Consider the following 19,785-nt stretch of genomic DNA (forward strand, 5'->3'; position numbering starts at 1 on the left):
CTACATCATTTAAATAATAATGACAACTGTGAAATCATCCAAATGGAATCAAAATGATCAAAAGTTTACAAACGGGACCCCCTAAATGTTTGACCAGATCATAGGCCTACAGTTAGGAACAACCTTCATATCCATGATAAATATTGATTTTTGTCTTGACCAATGTGTTTGTTCCGACTGAAAGACAATGTGAAACATGGAATGAAAAAAAATCACGTATCCCGCCCCTACCGCAGCAAAAACGTTGACTGGTGAATACATTGTGCCAATCATGTGTTGTGATCTCACTGCTGGAGCAAGGTTGGTGTCGTGAAGTCTTCCACTTGCCGGAAATAGATGCCCGATAAGTGTCCAAAAAGTGTTACAGTACAATATGACCGCTGAGTGGAGGGACTTGCCGCAAGGACTTTGGGTTTACTGTATACAGTTGTGTGAATGACTACTGTTAGCTGCCCTCTTTTAGCTTCTTTCTTTAGTGTCAGTTTTATTGTATAATTTGCATATAAAAACATTTATTTGTATTCTATATTGCAGTAGTAGTCTATGCGTGATTCAAAAAGAGAATAGGCCTATAGAGATTTTTAAGTATTGAAGTATTTGGAGCCAAAACGGAGGAATGCTACTTCATGGAAATTCAACAGCCATTTGAAGAAAAGGTTCATTGATTCGTTATTGAGCATAACCAGTCTACCAACACCACAGCATTTATCAAAAAAGCACAGCAGCGCCTTCACTGCGTAGTAGTACAAAATATGACCGGCGCTCACTCCTGCACATTTTCTGCTTCAATTTGTCTCCAACTCCTACTCCTGCAACTCATGTAATGTTGCAATCAAGACCAGACAAAAATTATATGATCCCCATTCAGAGTTTTACGTACTTAATACTGTGTATTGCCCCCTTTAGCATCGATGACAGCTTGAAGTATTTTACAAATTATGACAAGTATGGAAACCTAAGAGCAAAACTGAATTTAGCCCCTTCAATGGCACAAAAGTGGTCTTTCGTGTCTGTCCCCTCATTGTACTGTAGTTGCGTCACCATTCTTGCCACTAGCATGAGTCAATACTGCATGGATTCTGGACAGTAGACATCTAATAACAGAACCAGGTTGAAAAATGCTACAATTCTCCTTTTCATAGATTTTTTTGTGTATGCCAATTTTACAGCTTCACAATTAGACCCTAAGTGTATGTCTACACCAAAATGAGTTACAAAATCAAGCATAGGCCTACATGGGCATCTGGCAAACATTGTTTATTGGTTTCTGTTTCTTAATTAAAGACATTGACAGTGAAGATTATGTAAATTTCATCGTCATATGAAATTTTCATTTCAAATTTCAAAAGTGCAACTTTCCCAAAACATCTTCTATAATGTTCTCCAGATAGACAGATGTGATGCTCTAAAAGTCTCTTCAGCTGATGTACTCAGAATACCCCTAGAAAATAACACAACTCCAATAGCATTCCAAATGAACTAATGGTGTCAGTGCACAGTGCATATTATTAAAATGGTGATGTCCTGCCTGCTGGCACACCACATCCAGAGCAGTTGCCATACTGAGGTCAGATGTGTTTTTTATATATATTTTTTACATTTCACATCCAAACAGCATCGTACTCAACACTGTATTTACTTGTGTCTACCAAGTGTTAGTCTGTCAGACAAACGGCTCAAGAGACATGCGAAGAACACACACAGACTGACATTTATTGCTTTATAGATTTTATCAGAAAAGTCAAATGCCATACATGTTGTAATCATTTAAACAAACAAGTAAACATTTTTCCGAGGTTGTGTACAGACAAACATGTTAATGTTTGTCCACCCAAGACCATGGAAAAGCTAATTATTGCCTTATAAAGACAGACAGATAACTTTGCTTTACCAAGAAACAAAACAACAAGGGGGTATGCAGCTGCAGCATCCGTACCTCATCCAGGACCAAGTGCCCACAGGGACCCGGGTTCTAATCCAACACACAGTCCTTTCCCAACACCACCCCATCTCTCTCTCTCTCTCTCCCACTCACACTGTTACAGGAGTACATGTTGAAGATAAAAGGCAGCAATACAGTGATACCATACTTAAATGTGCTTCCACTGTGCATTTTCATAGCTGGACAATTGGATTATTGTTCAGTCTGTTGTGCCATTTTAACAGTAACTGCACAAGCAAACTTTGAATGCCCTAGTCTATCTTATTCACTAAGAATTCTTATATTCAGTTGTGTGAACTGGTGTGGAAATACTATGTGAATATTTAGTGATTTAATATTTCATTTTATTTTAAACAAGAGAGATATGTTTGTATTTAGATACATTCACTTCATCAGTATATTGAATTGCCTTGGTGAAGGTTTATATCAAAATCATAGAGCGCTACAGGCTCTATGGTCTTTGCTTTATATCCAGTGTGTCCTGCAAACATTTTATCCTGTAAAGATTCAGCTCGTTTCCTCTTCATACAGGTTTCAGCATGAAGAATGAAAAAAACACTCTTATGTGCAAACATTCATGAAAGCCACATTAAAACATTCTGAATTTAAATAAAATACAACATCCCTCCATGACATCCTTAGTAACACCCATTATCATAAATTACAATAAAAGACATAGAAAAGATTAGAAAATAATCAAAATAATGCAAACACACAGGGACACCATTTGTCAATAAGCTTCCAAGACCTTGAAGGACGAAAATGGTTTAACAAAATGATAATCCAGGTTACCACAATGTGGACATTGTTGGACATTGCTGTACTCAGAGAAGAACTGCATCCCAACCCGCACATCAACGACTGGCTTTCCACAGTGTTTGCAGTTCAGACGAGCCTATAAACACAATACAGGTTACATAGCTAGTATTTAATGGGTTTTTTTTAGATTCCTAAATATCACAAGCAAAATTGTATGAGATACCTCTGCATGATCTGTCCCTGGCTACTAATGACACCATTATAAGAGTTCTTTCAGCATACCTGCTGGAACCCTACCGTACATACACTGTCAGAAATGTGCACTTATTTCCTGCGAAATCTACAGCATAATACATGTAACTGCTCTGTAGGACATTACAGTAAAAAATAAATGCATTGTGGGTAATTGCACAGAAATGTGCAATGCAATACAAATATTAGTAGATCAGGCCTACTCTAGACTCTCATACTATTTGCACTGCCTGCTGACAGAACAGCCTACCTTTGAATTAGGACACTCAGTGGAGATCATTTAAAATGTATGAAATGTAAGACATAAAACAGGCGTGTCACAGGTGTGCGGTCATTTCCATGCAAAGCATGACATTTATCAATTTGAATGTGAGTGGTGGCTCGAATCTCACGTCAGGTCTCAACTCGTATATGGTAGTTTTCAGGCGGCATAGCACCGTGCAGCAGTAAATCGTGGTTAGATTGGAAAGTTGAAGAGTTTAATTCATGGAATAACTTGGACATCAGACTTATCCTGCACATTTGTAGCCTACTTGTAATGTAGCCTGTTATGTTGACACATTTGATGGCTTAATATAGCCATAGGCTATGTGAAGAAAATGACTTTCTCTTTGGAAAACGTAACAGTCATAAATTATTTTTTATCATTTTCAAATGGCAAATGGCTGTGTCGTATGGTTTTGTAATGGATGTCTTTGTAGTTTGATGTGTTCTATTTGAAAATAAAGTCTGTTGCACTTTAAGCTACTTCCCCGGGTTTTCTTGATGTCACAGCTGAACTTGCAACGTGACTGTGGCTACGGTATCTCAAGGTCACAAATGTTTCTCTTTTGAATGTATAATGTGTATAGTGTGAGGCCTTTAAAACAAGCATAGGGATGTGATATTTAAATTACGTTTGGTTAGGTTAGCGTGCTTCTTTCATGGTGGACCAGGCGGGGTGTCATGGACCTACAGTACATGACCTTTTGGATGGGAGAGGCTGTGGATTTTTAAGAAGAATCTGCATACTTCAGGTCTTCTGGTCAAAAATTGCTTTATTGAGCAAGCTTTCGGTCGCTAGACCTTCATCAGGCAGAGTGAAAGGAGAAGTTGGGAGAAGCAGGAAAAAGTGGTGGGTTGCTTGGGAGGATTCACAGATTTTTTGTTAGCATGGTTAAAAGGTGTGCTCTGTGTATGATCTTATGTCTCATTCAGTGTTCTCTTACTTCTGAGAACAACTTTCCCTATGGGATACTTTCAAGTCTATAATATAACTGCTAATTGAAAGGCATTGTTACTACTACTCTAGGAACAGATAAATCAAATCTCTCCAAGGCATTATTCTTAATTTTGAGATGCTTAAGACAAGTCTACATCCACGGAGGAAATCTTTTATTGAGATTTTTTCTCCAAATTGCTGACTTACCTGACAACATGGTGAGGCTGCCAATATATCAAACGTGTACAACGTCCCCAACTGGTGCCAACTGCCATCCCATCGCGATTTACATTTTATGCACACAATTTTGTGGACTCCTTCCAGACAGTCGACACAAATGGCATACAGGTGCATCAGTCTCCCTTTAAGGAAACAGGACAAATGGCATTATATATTTTGAATGGTGCTCTGCAGTATTAGTATGATTATGATAATGAATACATTGTTTTACATATTCCTCACAAATTCCTACAAACCCCTACTACAAACTGCCAGACCCACCAGGATTTTCCGATGACAACAAATAACGCAAATTCAACCAATCCCTGTGAATTCTGGGCAACTTGCAATTTTGTCAAACCACCCCAATTTTCCCACAAATTTGACAAATCATCATAGTTTCCAAAGATATCTCACCAACCACAGCAGTCCTTTGCACAACATGTGGAGCCAGCAAAAATGGTATTTAGCAGCTATTTGTGTTGGTACTAGGTTGTATGTGAGGTGCTTGTGTCACCACACTCACTTCCTTTGTTTAGTGTTATGAAGACGATACACACCTCACATACAGTCTAGTACCAACAAAAATAGCTACTAAATACCATTTTTGCTCCGCTGACTTGTCTTCAATAACACATTGCATTAAGATACCCAAAATGCTTTACGGTGAAGGGGAACCACCACCATTTATTATTATACACCATTATGCACCAAAACACTCACCACACATCAGTTTGAGATGGAGAGTGAGGGACTGACTGAATGAGCCAATTACACAGGGCCAGATTGAATGAGCCAGAAATTTGGGAATTTAGCCAGGACACTGTGGAACCCCCTACTCTTTGCTGTTTAAGCCATCAACCATTTACAGTTTAAAATGCTGCACCTGTTGCTACCTTTACTCTTGCTTTTACCATGTCTAACAGCTCACTGGCAAGTGTTGAGTGCATCTCTATGTGCAAAGTAGTCCAAAAATCGGTATCTAAACTTTATTGCTTTTAACTTTTTGTACAAGCAGGCTATGTGAGGCATTGGTTAATTCTCTTTAGAAATCTACAACTACACAATTCAATCTCATTATGGCCGCCCCTAGCCTGGTTAACATCAGACCGTTTCTCAAATCTCAATTAAAATTGACAGTGAGTCTGGAAAGGTTTCATTGACTTACGACTTACGACTTCCAGGGGCGTAACCAGCAGTGAAATTAAACTTAAATTGGTGCATTAATCTAAGTGTTTGCAGGTGTACAGTATACACTTTTAAAGCACTTTGGGTCAACCCTGTTGCGTAAAATGTGCAATTTAAATAAATTGACTTAACCTGACTTGACTATGCAAGTTTAATTCTGGATACTTTGGCCTTTGGTTTGGCATGTTTGACATAATTTGGCCCTTGGGCTAAACTATTTGGGGACCCCTGTTTTAGACTAAAGTAGACCCTACTTGTAAATAATACCTCACTTGAAATCATAGGTAAGAAACAGCATTTATCAGACTGATGCCTGACTTAAAACAACTAGAGAATACAGAAACATCAACTATTACTACCTTGTAAATGGCATGGGACATCATATTCAATTTCCTCGTGTCTAGAGGGGCTGAGAAAAAGTGTTCCATCAACAAGTGGAAACTGTTCAAAGATGGGCAGGGTACGCTGGCAAAGAGCACAGTTAACCACATTGCGATGGCAAGCACTAAGGGCAGAAAGGATGAATTTTCTAAGATCTTCTCCTTGTCCAGCATAGGCATCATCTTCCATTCGAACATGGTAGGTGTTAAGCTTGTGTCGGGGTATATGAGTCAGCAGCTCAGACAGGTCAAGTCTCCGAAGGAACTGTACAGGATTGTCCCCTGAAGCAAGGCGTGGTAGTGGAAGCCCACCTATATGCTCCATGTGACCACCTCGGCCAGATACTCCACCTGTCACAACACTCTTTCTGTGATTGTCCATGTGGATAGCATTCTTCAAGAACTCACCTAAGTGTCGAGAAGTACGAGGTCCCATGATAGTGTTGGGGGACATAAAGGGAAAGCCTGAAGGGGGGGACAGACTTGATAAATCACTGGGAGACTGACAACCAAGGTTACTAGCAATATTTAGCAAGCTTCCATGGCCCCTCTCCTGAGAGTTCTGCATGTCAACCAACTGCCGATGGTATGGTTCATGACTGGGAATTCGAGGAACCAACTTATTGCTGGTGGGCTGCTTCCATTTTCTGGGGTCCTCTGAGGGTTCGCCACCTGTGGCCCCTCCTGAAGAGTTCATGGACTTCCCCACATTTTTTTCCAACACTAATTTCTTTTTCCTGTCATCCTGCATGCGTCTGACCTGGTACCAGTCTGTGTCTTTTTTTAGATGACCCTGGCCACAGCGACAGGAACAGAAACGGAAGGCAAGGTCATAACCCTTCTTAGTCCACATATTCTGCCGGCACTGTTTCTCATTCCAGCTCCGAGCCCGTCCTATACAGTTAAACTGCACTAAGATGCTGCTTTCCCATTCATAAAAGCACTGCAGGTGCATCCAGTTGCTATAAGGGCAGACCTCACTATTGCACAGCACCCTCTGGTAGTCATCTTTATCAAGGTTGACGGGTCTTCCAAAACTGCAGACAAGAGGGGTGGCACAGGGTGCCTCTGAAAATCAAAGAATATAAATTGGTGATTGGCATTGTTAACCCACTCAGTTTTGTGTGTATATTAAAAATTAATTGAATCCAGTTTAAGATGTGTCTGAAACATAGCAAAATATGGAAAACTTTCAAGTGACTGAAACCTTTCAGGTTTTTTTCAAACATGTTGCTGACATCGAATTTAAAATGAACATATATTTTCCATGAAATAATCCAAATTTTCATTTTCAACATTTGAAATGTTGTCTACCGTACAACCTCAAATTAGTGTAAGACAAGGCAGCCACTTCATCCTTTGAATGTACACTGTGCTGTTATGGAAATCTTATTGCGTAACTAGTGTAAGTATCCTAAATTGAGTTCTTTTTCAATTGTGTTTCAGTTTCAGTTATGTTTCAGTTGGGTCTAAATGTAGTATTGCTTCAGCCTCTGGCAGGCTCAGAAGGGGGCGACATGCAATACAAAATATTAAGAAGACCTCTTTAAATCGAAACAATGTCTTCTAGTGCTCATAGAATTATAGCCCTACTAGTAGGCAGTTATTACCCTGGCTAGTATTTGGGGGCCGGCCTTTAATTGTCTGAATCGACCATGCCTCCAAGGCCCGGCTATAAATAGAATCCCGGCGATAATTTGAGGATTTACGGTATGACCTTTTTGCTGCTAAATATGGGTTTACGAGACTTGTATATTGTCACATTGTGTTTTCATTTTACATGATATATTTAATCATTATTAATTATTATTATTATTATATCGGTTTTGTTTATTCTTTTCTCTGAATCTGAGTCTTATCTCTGAAAATGGCCATAATTTCACAACAAAAAACCAACAAAACCCCTTTTGAGAGCTTCTAATTCAAACAGTATGCTAGATAAATCCTTCAATCATTTATGGACTATTAAACCATGTCTATGTAGAAATGTTAGTTATATTGCTTTTACAGGAGTATCACAATCATTTTCTGAAATATGCTTGGTTTATAATGCCCATTTTCATCTCTGGGCGTCTCCAAACGGGCATCAATGGGACCCTTTCTAGACAGACCTGCAGCAAATTTAATTTTGCGAACAGATTTGTCTGGGTTCACCCAAGCTACTGTAGGTTGAATAGGCAGCACATGCCAAATTTAGAGATTGCTGCTGCATTTTTGCATCAATTATCCACAAAAGTCGTGGAGCACATGCAAACATGCATTATGGTGAATTTTGGTGAGCATGTTTGCAATTTCTGGAAAAAAAAAGTTGCTCTTGAAGTTGAGCCTTTGAAAGTCAACTTCATACTGGTCATTTCTGATGTGACACTGGCCAACGCAGTTAAGGCTTTAGTCTAAGCAAACTAGCCTGAAAAAAAGGTAAAATGTGGAAGGAAATATAGCTAAGGCTTATTGGTATCACTTAATGTTGATTAAGAATTGATGTGTGTGTTATGTGTTATGGTTTGTATAATAGTATTGTTTTGTTATAATTTGTCCATTGTTAGAATTTGACATTCATTCTGCTATTGTCCTTAAATTTAGCCATACCATGCTATAGTTATTGTTATTATATAATTAACTGAGTGACTTATTTGATTGCTATTCTCATTTCATTGTTTTATTTCTCATTAGATTAGTGCTTAAATGATTGTTTTATTGATAATATTGCTATTCTCCTTATTTTGTAATTGTTCACTGTTATTTAATTTGTATTGTTATTTATTTGTATGTCGCTTTGGACAAAGGCGTCTGCTAAATAACCATAACCATAACCATAACCATAACCATAACCATAACCATAACCATGTGTCTGCCATGCCAATCTGTAACAGAACAAAAATGACATATCTCAACGAATATCAATATTCAGAATCAATAATTATAGCAAATATCTCCAGAGTTGATGAACTGAATTGAAGAGCCTGATGAACTTGTTAGTTACTCAAAGTTATGGGGTCTCACAGAAATGCAGTGTTTGCATATCTCCCAAGCAGTCTGAAGGATCTTTGTCAAACCTAGCACAGTTAATCACTAATACAGGCCATGGGCCAGAGGGGGCACCTTCCCATCGTCAACAACCCATTGAGACCAAAATGTATCAGCCGTACACTTTGTTCACCATAAACAGGATTATGTTGTGTGCATGGTGAAGCACAGTATGTAGGAAGGTGGGACATGATTCACATAATTAATGTTATTCCATATCTACAGGTATAGGATTTTTGAAAATAACAACTTGGATGGTTGAATTTGTCTTCTTTTAATGGTCAAGGCCAAAACATATCAGCCGTATACTTGGTTCACCTACTATATACAATAGGGAACTATGTATTGTGCATGGAATGGAGGAAGGTTTCAACTCATGTTAACTTACGAGTGAGTTTCAATTTAAAATTTATATTTAAAAAATATGTAATTTAGGCTGTTGAATGAGTTTTTCCTTAATGTTACAGGCTAAAATAAATCAGTCGTATCTTGATTCACCTATACAATACACTATGTATCGTGCATGGTATGGAGGATGGGGAGTCATGTTTCAACTCATGCTAACTCACATCTAGAGGGTGTAGGCATTAAGAAAATATATAAACCGCTCACAAAAAGTAAGGAAACTTGACTTTGGCCCATTATATCTCCCCTTTAGTAATACCAACCAGTAAAGTGTTTCATATCGTTTTTATCGTTGATTTGTCACCTTTACAATGAGGTATAGTTTGTAAGCATAGGGCAATCATGGAATGAGCAATACAGCCAAATGTCTGAGTAGTGCCAACCAAAAATGCTGCCAAATGTTCTGCTGCCAGACATCTCGTTTTGGGCTTCAAGTGCTACCAGGTGAGTTTAGATACCGGGATGAGATTCTGGAGCCAGTGGCAATTCCATATCTCCAGAATATGGGACCAAATGCCATCCTCCAGGATGACAACGCTCGCCCCCATAGAGCTGGGATCATCAGAGAGTACCTCCAGAATTTGGGAGTGGAGAGGATGGAATGGCCTGCCGTGACGTGAGTCCAGACCTCAACCCAATTGAACACTTGTGGGATCAGCTTGGGCGTGCTGTACGTGCCAGAGTCACCAACAGAACCAGGTTGGCTGACTTAACAGATCCTTATCGAGGAATGGAATGCCATCCCACAGCAGAATGTAGCCACTAGCCAGGTTGGTGACCAGCATGGTGAAGGTGCCAAGCTGTTGTGGCTGCATATGGATCCTCTACACGCTACTGAGGACCCTGACACTGAGTACAAAATGAACGAATGTATGCCGAACATGTTTTGTTTTCCTCATTTCTGTGGGAGAGTGCAATCGTCAATGTTTGAAGTAGCAAAGGTGAATTGCAACAGCATAACAGGCCATTTTGGCACATTTTTCGTTGGCACTACTTACACGTTTGCTTGTGTTGCTCATTCCATGGGAGCCCAATGCTTACAAGCTGTACCTCATTGTAAAGGTGACTAATAAACGATGAAAATGACATAAAACACTTTAGTGATTGGTATTATGAAAGTGGAGATATAATGGGCCAAAGTCAAGTTTCCTTACTTTTTGTGAGCGGTTTAGTTGTATGGGTTGAATTACATTTCCCTTAATGACAAAATATATTCTTGTACACTTAGTTCATCTACAATACAGGACTACAGCTTATGGTGCGACAAAATAAGGAGGGTGGCGCATGTTTCAACTCATGTTATGACATGTTAATTAGTAACCTTTACAGTGATTGACTGTTCTAAATGTGATGAAGATCCCTAAACCTTGTTGGGAGATATTGTCTAAATGCAACATTGACCTTTGACCCCACATTCATTGAGTACCTTATCAGTTCATCAGGCCCTTGTAGTGAATAAGTATGCCAAGGTCATTCAACCAACTTTGGAGATGTTGGAAAATATAAAAATGTGTTAACATGTGTTTTTGGCCTATCGATTTCAATAGAAAGGTTCATTGAAAGCTTTTTTTCTGTGAAGGACTGGAGTCGTAGGCACCTGCAATTTATAATCTACATAGAAAAGACAGTTCCAATGATGCTGAGAATGCCTTCCCTATATTTACTTCCACCTTCAACAGAATGTTTCCACCTACAACAGCGAATGGTGTAACTGTTCCCCTCACAAGAGACATTAAAGGTACTTCGGGGAACCTACCAAGGAAGCCCATTAGGTCTTTCCTGTCACTAATTGCAATCTCCCATTTGACTCCAGACAGACACCTGTGGTGAATCATTTGTGTAGCCTATATTCACTACATCTAACTATGAATGTTCTATCTCTGCTGCTTTTAGTGCCTAGGGTTCACTTTGTACCATTGTGTTCTGTGGTGTGAGTGGAGCAGCTCCACAAACTCTGCTGTAACATCCAAAAATAAAGAACTATTCTTCGCCAGACAGCTTCAAGTTACCTGCTCTATAGCTAGCTCGTCTGGATCAAATTGGATTCAGTCAACTCTGTATCTTCATTTAGAATTAAGAAGACTATTTGTAGCTTCACTAGAGAACATGAATCACATTTAAATGATTTAAGCTTATTTATCACTATCTCTGGATAGCCTATTAAGGTGTAAAGCAAGTTGTAGAATATGCCAATAATTTGTCATCTAGAATAAATGTTATAGGCTTAAACATGCTCAAATAGCCTATTAGGAAGGGTCCAGATAATTTACTCCCTGGATCCAAAAAGTTGAAGTGCCTGGTCTACAAAATACTAAAACATGTTGCTTTAACAGTCAATTTCAATAGATTTGATGTAGGCCTGGGCTAGCCAGGTCGGTTAAGACCTTAACTAAAGTGACGCTGTAGCCTATCCATTGGGGTAATTTTGCAATAGGTGAGCTAGTCTACAAATTGTTAGCTGCCTCTGAGTTTGCATTCAGGACCGACTACGCAACACAAGCTATCTTTCAACAAGGCTTCCGCTATTGTTTTGCGCTTTAGGCCTAGCTGTTATGAAATGTCTACAGGTCCTGGAATGTAAGGGAATTTGTATTCACCATATTTAACCATAGGATTATAGGAAGATGAAAGATGCAACGTTAAATGACCCAAAGCAGTCAACACTAGGCTACTCACCGCCCGTGTTGTCTTGGCATGGTCCTACCGTTGCCCCCGATAACGCTGTTGCACCTCCTTGGGCTCCTCCTGATGCAGTGGTTCCATTTTCTTGTTCATCGCCACTGCTGTTTGTGCGTTTATTTCGCTTCCCTTTGTTGCTTTTTTGGTTAGGCATAATGCTGTTGCTATCATGAATACAGCCTCAGTCAGTGTTGAGTGACATTTTCGTCGTCGATTGGATAGTCTGACAAGTGCACAGCTTCCACCTGCTTTTCGAGCGACAGTGATGACACGATCAATGTTCCTCACTGTCATTAGATAGGGCTAGTCCAAATTCAGATAACAAGGTAGGCTACATTAGAAGGCGTGTCTGCGTTTTGTTTTCATTTTAGCGTTTCCTCTATGCGTGACGTAAGCCGACTCCACCCCTAGCACGTATACACGCTTAAATGCAAGCTTTCAGCAGCCTAACTAACATACAAACTTCAATGCAAGTAGCCTACAGTAAATGCAGCTCACACATACAAGCACTAAGGCTGCAAATAAATTAAAACAAAAACTCATTAAGCATCCATTCACATAAAAGTCCTCATCAGCAAAATTAGATCGTATCTTACTTTGTGCCTCATGAAGTCATTGTCTTCCATAAAAGAAAATGTTAAAAAAAAATTCCCCCCAAAAAATCAATAATTTTCCACTCAGTAGCCTAGCGTATTTGTTTGCTAGTCTATCAAAGTCTCAGATAATGCATAGACCTGCCTAGTATAGATGGTTTAGTCTGGACACAAGACCACTTCTCAAAATCTCAAATTAAAAGGCTTCACTGATTTATGACTTCCAATAAGGGCATAACCATCATTAAACTTAAATGCATTAAACCCTAACCCTTATCAGAAGTGCCGCCCCCTTGTAAACAAAGGCTTTATTTCAGTTGTGCAGACCATTACATCCTGTTTAGAAACAGGTTGCCATATTCTCAGAAATGACCTGACAACAAGCTCATCTTTAGAATAGACCAAAGGTCAGTTCAATCCTTTCTAACACAATATTTTTTCAGCTTCCCAAACCAATTCACAAAAGGGTTCTCTAACTAGATGTAGGCTAGTCTACCGCATGATTGTGCTTTCACCAAATAAATTAGTCCTACATCTCCCAAATCGTCCATGCAAAGGTGAGAATTAAATAGAAGAGAGTAAATGAGGCATTCATATTTCTGTGGATTTTGTGGTGATTGTACAGACTGACCCATACCCCAAAACAATAATTTATCATAAGACTATATTAGAGGCAGACACTTATCTAAAAGCAAGTTACATAATTATGTCAATTATATTACAAGTAGGGCCATGGGAACAATGCAGCACCCATAGTCTACATTATTACACTATTTTTGTCGAAAAGGCAGCTCTTATTTAAATTTCTTTGCCACTGATTGATGTCTAATTAGACCTGGGAAATGCCTGTGTCTTTGTGTGCTTTCCATACACATAGTGCTCTTCACTCTGTAGTATTTTCCTATCCTTCAGCAGATATGTATGCAGTTGCTTCAAAAAACACTTTCCCCTTACACTGCAAAAAATAAAATCTAGCTAAATGGTATTCATTTTAAAGTAATATGACAATTTTTTTTAATATATATTATTATTATTGCTTAGCTACTGCTATTACTTAGCACTCTCATGAAAGATTTCGAGGAGTCTTATCAAGACAAATTTACTCATCACACTGGCAGACAAATTCGGGGTTTTTTGGACAAATTTGCTCGTTTTCTGGATGAGACGTCTTAATTTAAGAAGACTTCTACTGCATTTAAGTCTAAATGATTTCTGCCCTACAAAGGCTAAGAGCAGTATCAGCAAAAATGTCAAACTGAGAAAAACAGCTTTTTGTGTTTTTCTTACATCAAGTATAAGCATAAAATTATATTCAACAACAAAGGGTATCATTAGATAGATCAAAGTGAGCTGAATATTAAACCATTTGTTTTTTGACATTAATGCAAAATTTGGTAATGTTATAGGCTATACTGCGCTTTGCCTTTGCATTACTGCTTATACTTGCATGGCCATTCAATAACATTTTGCAGTAAGTGTAGCAAGTGATCATAATCACTCAGTTTTTATATTAATTGAGGAGGTATTTACTACATTTTTAGTGAAGATATGCTTCTTGATGCCTTATCAATGGCATAACTCTGTCATTTATACACATTTATGTAAAAATAGAATAAAAGGCAAGTGAAACCAAGGCAGAATGCAGTAATGGCAAAGGCAAGTGAAACCAAGGCAGAATGCAGTAATGGCAAGTGAAATCAATGCAATTTATGTGGATACTGCAATCTGCCTTGGTTTCCCTCTACTTGTACAAACTGCAAACTAAAAATGCAAATTAATCTAAGAAATGTATTAGGTAGCCATATGAAATTTTAACAGATCGAAGAGCAGGCACTTCTTATTCGTGCAAAAAAAAAACAATTGGAAAAAGTGCAGATACTGCTCTTAGCCTTTGTAGGGCAGATTTACCAGAAAGCGCTAGGTAAATCTCTTTACACTGAAAACAATACCAACTAGATTTTTTAAAAACCTTGATACGATCAATAACGCTTGAGCAGTTTTTTACCTTTCAGTTGTTTGTTTAACATCCAGTTGCCTAAACATGGACATACAGTAAGTCAGTCCAGTTGTGCATGAGACAAACCACCCAATGTGAATAGTTATTGAACTTGTCTGGATTTTAAAATACTTCCTTTCCATGGAAATGATGCATTTCTGGCATGTAACCGGCTTCCATAAATACAAGATATTATTAGAATAATTTGAATGGCCAAAAGTTTGATATTACAATGAACTAAACAGTATTTATTTTCATTCCATACAGAAACATTTTATTTAAAAAAAAAAAAAAATGTGTATGAAAAACATAATTTAATTTATGTGGATGTGACTAAATCTGCCTGATTACTATTCTTTGGATGAATTGTACAATACAATGGTCTAATCTAGTATTATACAAGACATGGAAATCAAAAGAAAGACATTCTTGTATTTATAATAAAGAGTGAACCTCTGTTTTGGCATTAGTGGTAATATCAAAAGGATTACCAATGAAATCACTGGTTGAGCATCAAGTCTGCAACTGACATAATTGCACAATACGGTCTTTCCTGTGGCTAAAAATTATTTCTTAAAAAATGTGGACATTTCCGTATCAAAATGAGACATCATAGCATTATCAAATGGATTGATAATGGATACTGAAGGCATTGCTTAAACTCTGCTAAATACAGAGAAAATAGTGTGTTGACAATCCTACAAGAGAATAACATCAACATTGTCATGAACACCTTGAAGAAGCAGTTCTCCTTGAAATGTTATTATCTTCTTCCTCTTGGCTGCCTTCAAGGTCCCCACAAGGGCTTCAAACAAGTTGGCACACTTATCATCATTGAAAAGTACTCCAAATTTCACACTGATCTTCCCATCTGCATCTGAAAAAAAAACCCATATAGTTTTCTCAAGATTACCTCTCTATGGTAGTTCAACTTGAGGCAGTAATGTGTCCTTGTCCATTTGTCACATTATGCGTCTGTTGGACCATCAAAAACTGCAACAAGTTATCTTATATGAATGAATATAAAAATCTAGTTAGTATTGTTTTGCAGCATAGAGATAAGATAATAGGAATATAAAATCTTCTCTTGGAAATTGATCTTAATGCTTTAAATAAAAAAAATAATAAAAAAGGAAATATCCAACCTTTAAGGACATCAATTTTCTTTGTGAATGAATACTGTATCGTAAATAAATAAATGTTTTTCCTTATAATACAGGGGTCATACGTATTGGAACCCCAGTCTCTAGGCATGGTGAAGGGTGGTGATGTGGGGCTACTTTAATTCTAAAGGCCAAGGGAACTTTATCAGGATGCATAGTATCCTGGATCCATCTGGCCTTTTATTTATTTTTACAATACATTATTCATTAACAAAGAAAACAGGGGTCCTTAAAAGTTGGATATTTTCTCATCTTTTGAATTTAAGGCATTAAGATCAATCTCCAAAAGATTTCATATTCCTCTTTCTAATAAACTTTAGCATGTGTTCAAATACTTATGAAGGGCACTGTATATGTTCAAGCCTGCACACACCATTTTCAAAAGAAAGGTGAGAGTCTTAAGAGCTAATGCTTTCATAACATGTCTTGAGAAATACACTGAAGAAAGTTCATGCAAAATTCTTACTCTCAGTGCCAAGGCGCCGAATCTCTTCCACAAGTAATGACACTTCGTGCTCCACATTCATTGTTACTGTAAAACAGAAATCATTAATAGAGGAGGAGCCCATTCTGAATCAACCCAACACTGGCAAGAAAAGTAGATTTATTTTCTTTAAATAGATTACATGACTAAAAAATGCTAAAAGCCTTTCCTGGTGCAAGATATATTTTAAAAACATTGAGGAAGAAAATGTGCAGTGGGATTTTCACAAGCAAGGCATTAGTTGCATTAAAAAATGCCGTTTCTGGCCCAGATAGACCATTCGGCCACCAAAGAGAGCTGTGGTCCACATTTGGCCACAATTGATCTTTTATAGTGCCTGTAGCAAAACGTATCCCAAGTAAAAGGAATGTCACGAAACTGTCATCCTTTAAACTCAAGGAATTAAACTCAGTATGAACCTCAAGACATGCTTAAGCATTCACATGGTTTCTGCCGGTTTGAACAAGTTACATTTATGACATTTAAGACCTTTCTGAGACCATTATGAATCAAATTTAAAGACACACATGAAGTGTAAAAAAAGTAAGATAGGTAAGGATAATCACAGTTCCAGAATTACTTTCAAAGTAGTTGTAGTTTTATTGTAGCATGCTAATACCTGGATACTGAAAACACAGAACCAACTATGAATAACAGTAATCTGTTAAAAAAAAAAAAAAAGTAATTAAAAATATTGTGTTAATAAATGGGATCATGTCCAAAAAAGACAGATCACTGTAAAATGACTTTTATGTTAGATCAATACATTCCAAGATATACAGACAGTTATAAAGGGGGAGTGGGGTGTCGATTTTGTTCAGGCTCTTTTTTCGTCAAAGTTCACAAGCCCATATAGCACAAGAACTAAACCATGTAGGAGGCTCAAATTGTACATGCTGGTGTAAATAGGAATAGTATGTATCAAAAGTCATGTTTGGTCTGGATGATCCTGCATGGTCATAGCTGTCCCTCAAAGTTGATCAAAATTGTATTGGAGTTTTGGCTGGGCTCTGTTTAGGCCTTCAGAAGATATTTGTACTCAACATATGCTCTTAATTTATTTTCCCTATTGAGATGAGAAGGAAACACTCTAAAAAAAGCAATCGAGAGAAAATAAATTCCTTCAGGGTCTGAACAGTAGACCTCGCAAGTCTGAAAAATCATGTTGGATCTCATTTTCAGAGCTCCCTACCACCTTGTAATGTAAAATGTCCTTCTTCTTAAAAACACTGATTTGTCCTGTCCTATGCAAGTCTTTGCTTATTTCCCACCTTGATAGGCATAATGAACCATTGAGATCTATTGAGAAATGTTTTGTATAGAGTAAACACAGGTGGCATTAAAATCACTGAATCACTGAAATTGCAGGGGTGGGGACAAAAAATATTGATCTCAATGGTGCATTTGGATAGAGCACCCAAACTGGTGACGTCACATGCAAATGCATTTCATCACAAATAGGCTAGCCTACTTTAAACAAATCAAAATGGTCCTGAAAATAAAGTTATCACCAACAGCAATTAAGGTGACCCCAATGGCAATCGGAACCCATTTCCCTAACTTCCCCATGTAGACCGGGATTTAAGAAAAAGGGGGGAAAAAGAGAAAATAAAGCTCAATCCCAATACAAAGCCTACTCTGTCCGCATGTTCATGAGCTCCCAATGATGCCCCCAGAGTGTAACACTGAAACTGCCTGGCTACTATTGCTGGTGGCTGCAGAAATTCAAGATAGCTAGAACCATTTTTTTCCAGCAGCGACAGTAGCCTAAGTCACCATCCTCAAGAAACAGATCTATGTGAAAAATCGCCGCAATTCTCCTTTACCGTCGTTAAAATAAGCTTTAGGGCGGCAACAGGAGGCGATGATAGCCTACTTTCCCTCGGAGCTCAGGCAGAGTGATAGGCTACACATTAGGTCTATAATACATCTCCCTTAAAAATGATTAAACATTTCTGCGTCATACCCAACAGTTTACAATTGTTTCAATATATTTAAGTCTCATGGTTAATGCAACGAGACTATGCATCAAACTAGACGGCTAACAACCATGTAGGCCTAGCCTACTGAATGGAATCCCAACAAATAGGCTACGCGGAAGTAGAATGCCCTGTTAAAAATATGAGTTTAGGTAACAGTGTGGAATGTGGATGCCACGCTCTAAACAAAGCATTTGACAGCTTTGTTCAGGAATGCATCTATATAGTTATCGCCCTGGAGAGTCGGCAATGTTTCTAAGTATCACAGCCATTTGCTTCGAGTGTTTCAGTAGGCTCTCACAAAGTCTCGCTTTGCCCATCCCTAGGTTAGGCTACATTCTAACAGGGTAATAGGATATTGGCTACAGGCTGTGAAAACAACAAATAAGCAAAAAAATAGTTTGTTCGGCAGACAACACCCGCTTAAGAAGCTGTAACCTACAAGCGACGTCTACTAAAGACGACAAAGGATACCGCTCAACGATGGCCTTTTGAATAATCTCAGCGTAGTGAGAATGAATAAACACCAATCAATCTTACCTGCGTTAAAAGGTGATAGCCTAATGTAGATCTGTCAATTGTGAAAGATGCTGCAATGCTGCCAGCTCTATGGATTTCAATGTTAGCGGAAGTGCGGCGTTTCAAAATTTCCTGAATAGCCGTTGTTTCGTGCAATGATGCTTCGGGCAAAGATGTCTAATAAGGAGAAAACCAGAGAACCCAGAACCTCCACTTTAGGACACTTCCGGTATCTGAACCGGTTGCAGTTTCTGGTCTGGTTCCACGTGAGGGCGCTCGTGAGTAGGCCTATAGCGCGCTAGGCATATATGTCTATGGCGCTAGGCCCAGAGCGGTAGGCTAGGCCTAAGTGCAGAATAAAAATATATTTTTCTCGGGATATAGGCTAATGTTATGTCTAGAAATTGGAATCTAGCATTCAAAAGGCGGGTCAAGGAAAATACACACACTGCTGAGTATTACATATTCTAAATAACTTATTTGTTATAAAAAAGCCTTTCAACCCTGGCTATCAACCAGACTGTCAATCTCTTACAGTTTTTCACAATAATTGCCAACACAACCTTCCGCCTTGTTTGGTTATCAATATAATTAAGAAGTGCATCACAATGGACAATGAGTTTTGCAAAAGTTTTGCCAAAAATGAGTTTTGCAAAAGGGGTTAATGAGTTTGGTAAAATGCACTACCTGGGTGAAAGTGGTCTGGTTTTGCCAAAAAAGAGAATAATTCAACAAATGTGTTGAGAATTTGATTCAGAGAATGGGGTTTAGTGTTTGAGCAACTGTGAAAAACTGTTAGATTGAACATTAGTCTGGGGATCTGTGCTGTATTTGTACTGCACAAGAGGCATGATGGTTATGGCTATGGCTATGGCTATGGCTATGGTTATTTAGCAGACGCCTTTGTCCAAAGCGACATACAAATAAATAACAATACAAATTAAATTAACAGTGAACAATTACAAACTAGGGAGAATAGTAATATTATCAGTAGAACAA

The 19,785-nt window shown here is 38.2% G+C and overlaps 2 protein-coding genes across 2 annotated transcripts; both read right to left on the minus strand.

Moving 5' to 3' along the window:
* Positions 1 to 1,717: 1,717 nt before the first annotated feature.
* On the minus strand, positions 1,718 to 12,381 carry heca (hdc homolog, cell cycle regulator). The gene is made up of 4 exons (XM_062551084.1): positions 12,050 to 12,381; positions 5,921 to 7,009; positions 4,362 to 4,516; positions 1,718 to 2,837 (listed from the first exon to the last, which is right to left on the minus strand). Exons 1-4 carry the CDS (start codon positions 12,204 to 12,206, stop codon positions 2,673 to 2,675), a joined length of 1,566 nt encoding a protein of 521 aa, XP_062407068.1. The 5' UTR covers positions 12,207 to 12,381; the 3' UTR covers positions 1,718 to 2,672.
* A 2,487-nt stretch (positions 12,382 to 14,868) lies between these two features.
* Positions 14,869 to 18,999, minus strand: abracl (ABRA C-terminal like). Its single transcript, XM_062551229.1, has 3 exons — positions 18,808 to 18,999; positions 16,271 to 16,336; positions 14,869 to 15,518 (listed from the first exon to the last, which is right to left on the minus strand). Exons 2-3 carry the CDS (start codon positions 16,329 to 16,331, stop codon positions 15,340 to 15,342), a joined length of 240 nt encoding a protein of 79 aa, XP_062407213.1. The 5' UTR covers positions 16,332 to 16,336; positions 18,808 to 18,999; the 3' UTR covers positions 14,869 to 15,339.
* Between the last annotated feature and the right edge of the window lie 786 nt (positions 19,000 to 19,785).

The sequence above is a fragment of the Sardina pilchardus genome, chromosome 12 (assembly GCF_963854185.1).
Source record: "Sardina pilchardus chromosome 12, fSarPil1.1, whole genome shotgun sequence".
In the NCBI taxonomy this organism is placed as follows: Eukaryota; Metazoa; Chordata; class Actinopteri; order Clupeiformes; family Clupeidae; genus Sardina; species Sardina pilchardus.

Coding starts and splice junctions, on each gene's coding strand:
- heca (XM_062551084.1), bottom strand. CDS start 12,206: ATGCCTAACCAAAAAAGCAACAAAGGGAAGCGAAATAAACGCACAAAC. Junction 7,010..12,049: donor ATGCCAAGACAACACGGGCG/GTGAGTAGCCTA, acceptor TTTGATTTTCAG/AGGCACCCTGTGCCACCCCT. Junction 4,517..5,920: donor TGTCCCATGCCATTTACAAG/GTAGTAATAGTT, acceptor GTTTCCTTAAAG/GGAGACTGATGCACCTGTAT.
- abracl (XM_062551229.1), bottom strand. CDS start 16,331: ATGAATGTGGAGCACGAAGTGTCATTACTTGTGGAAGAGATTCGGCGC. Junction 15,519..16,270: donor TCGGCGCCTTGGCACTGAGA/GTAAGAATTTTG, acceptor TTTTTTTTTCAG/ATGCAGATGGGAAGATCAGT.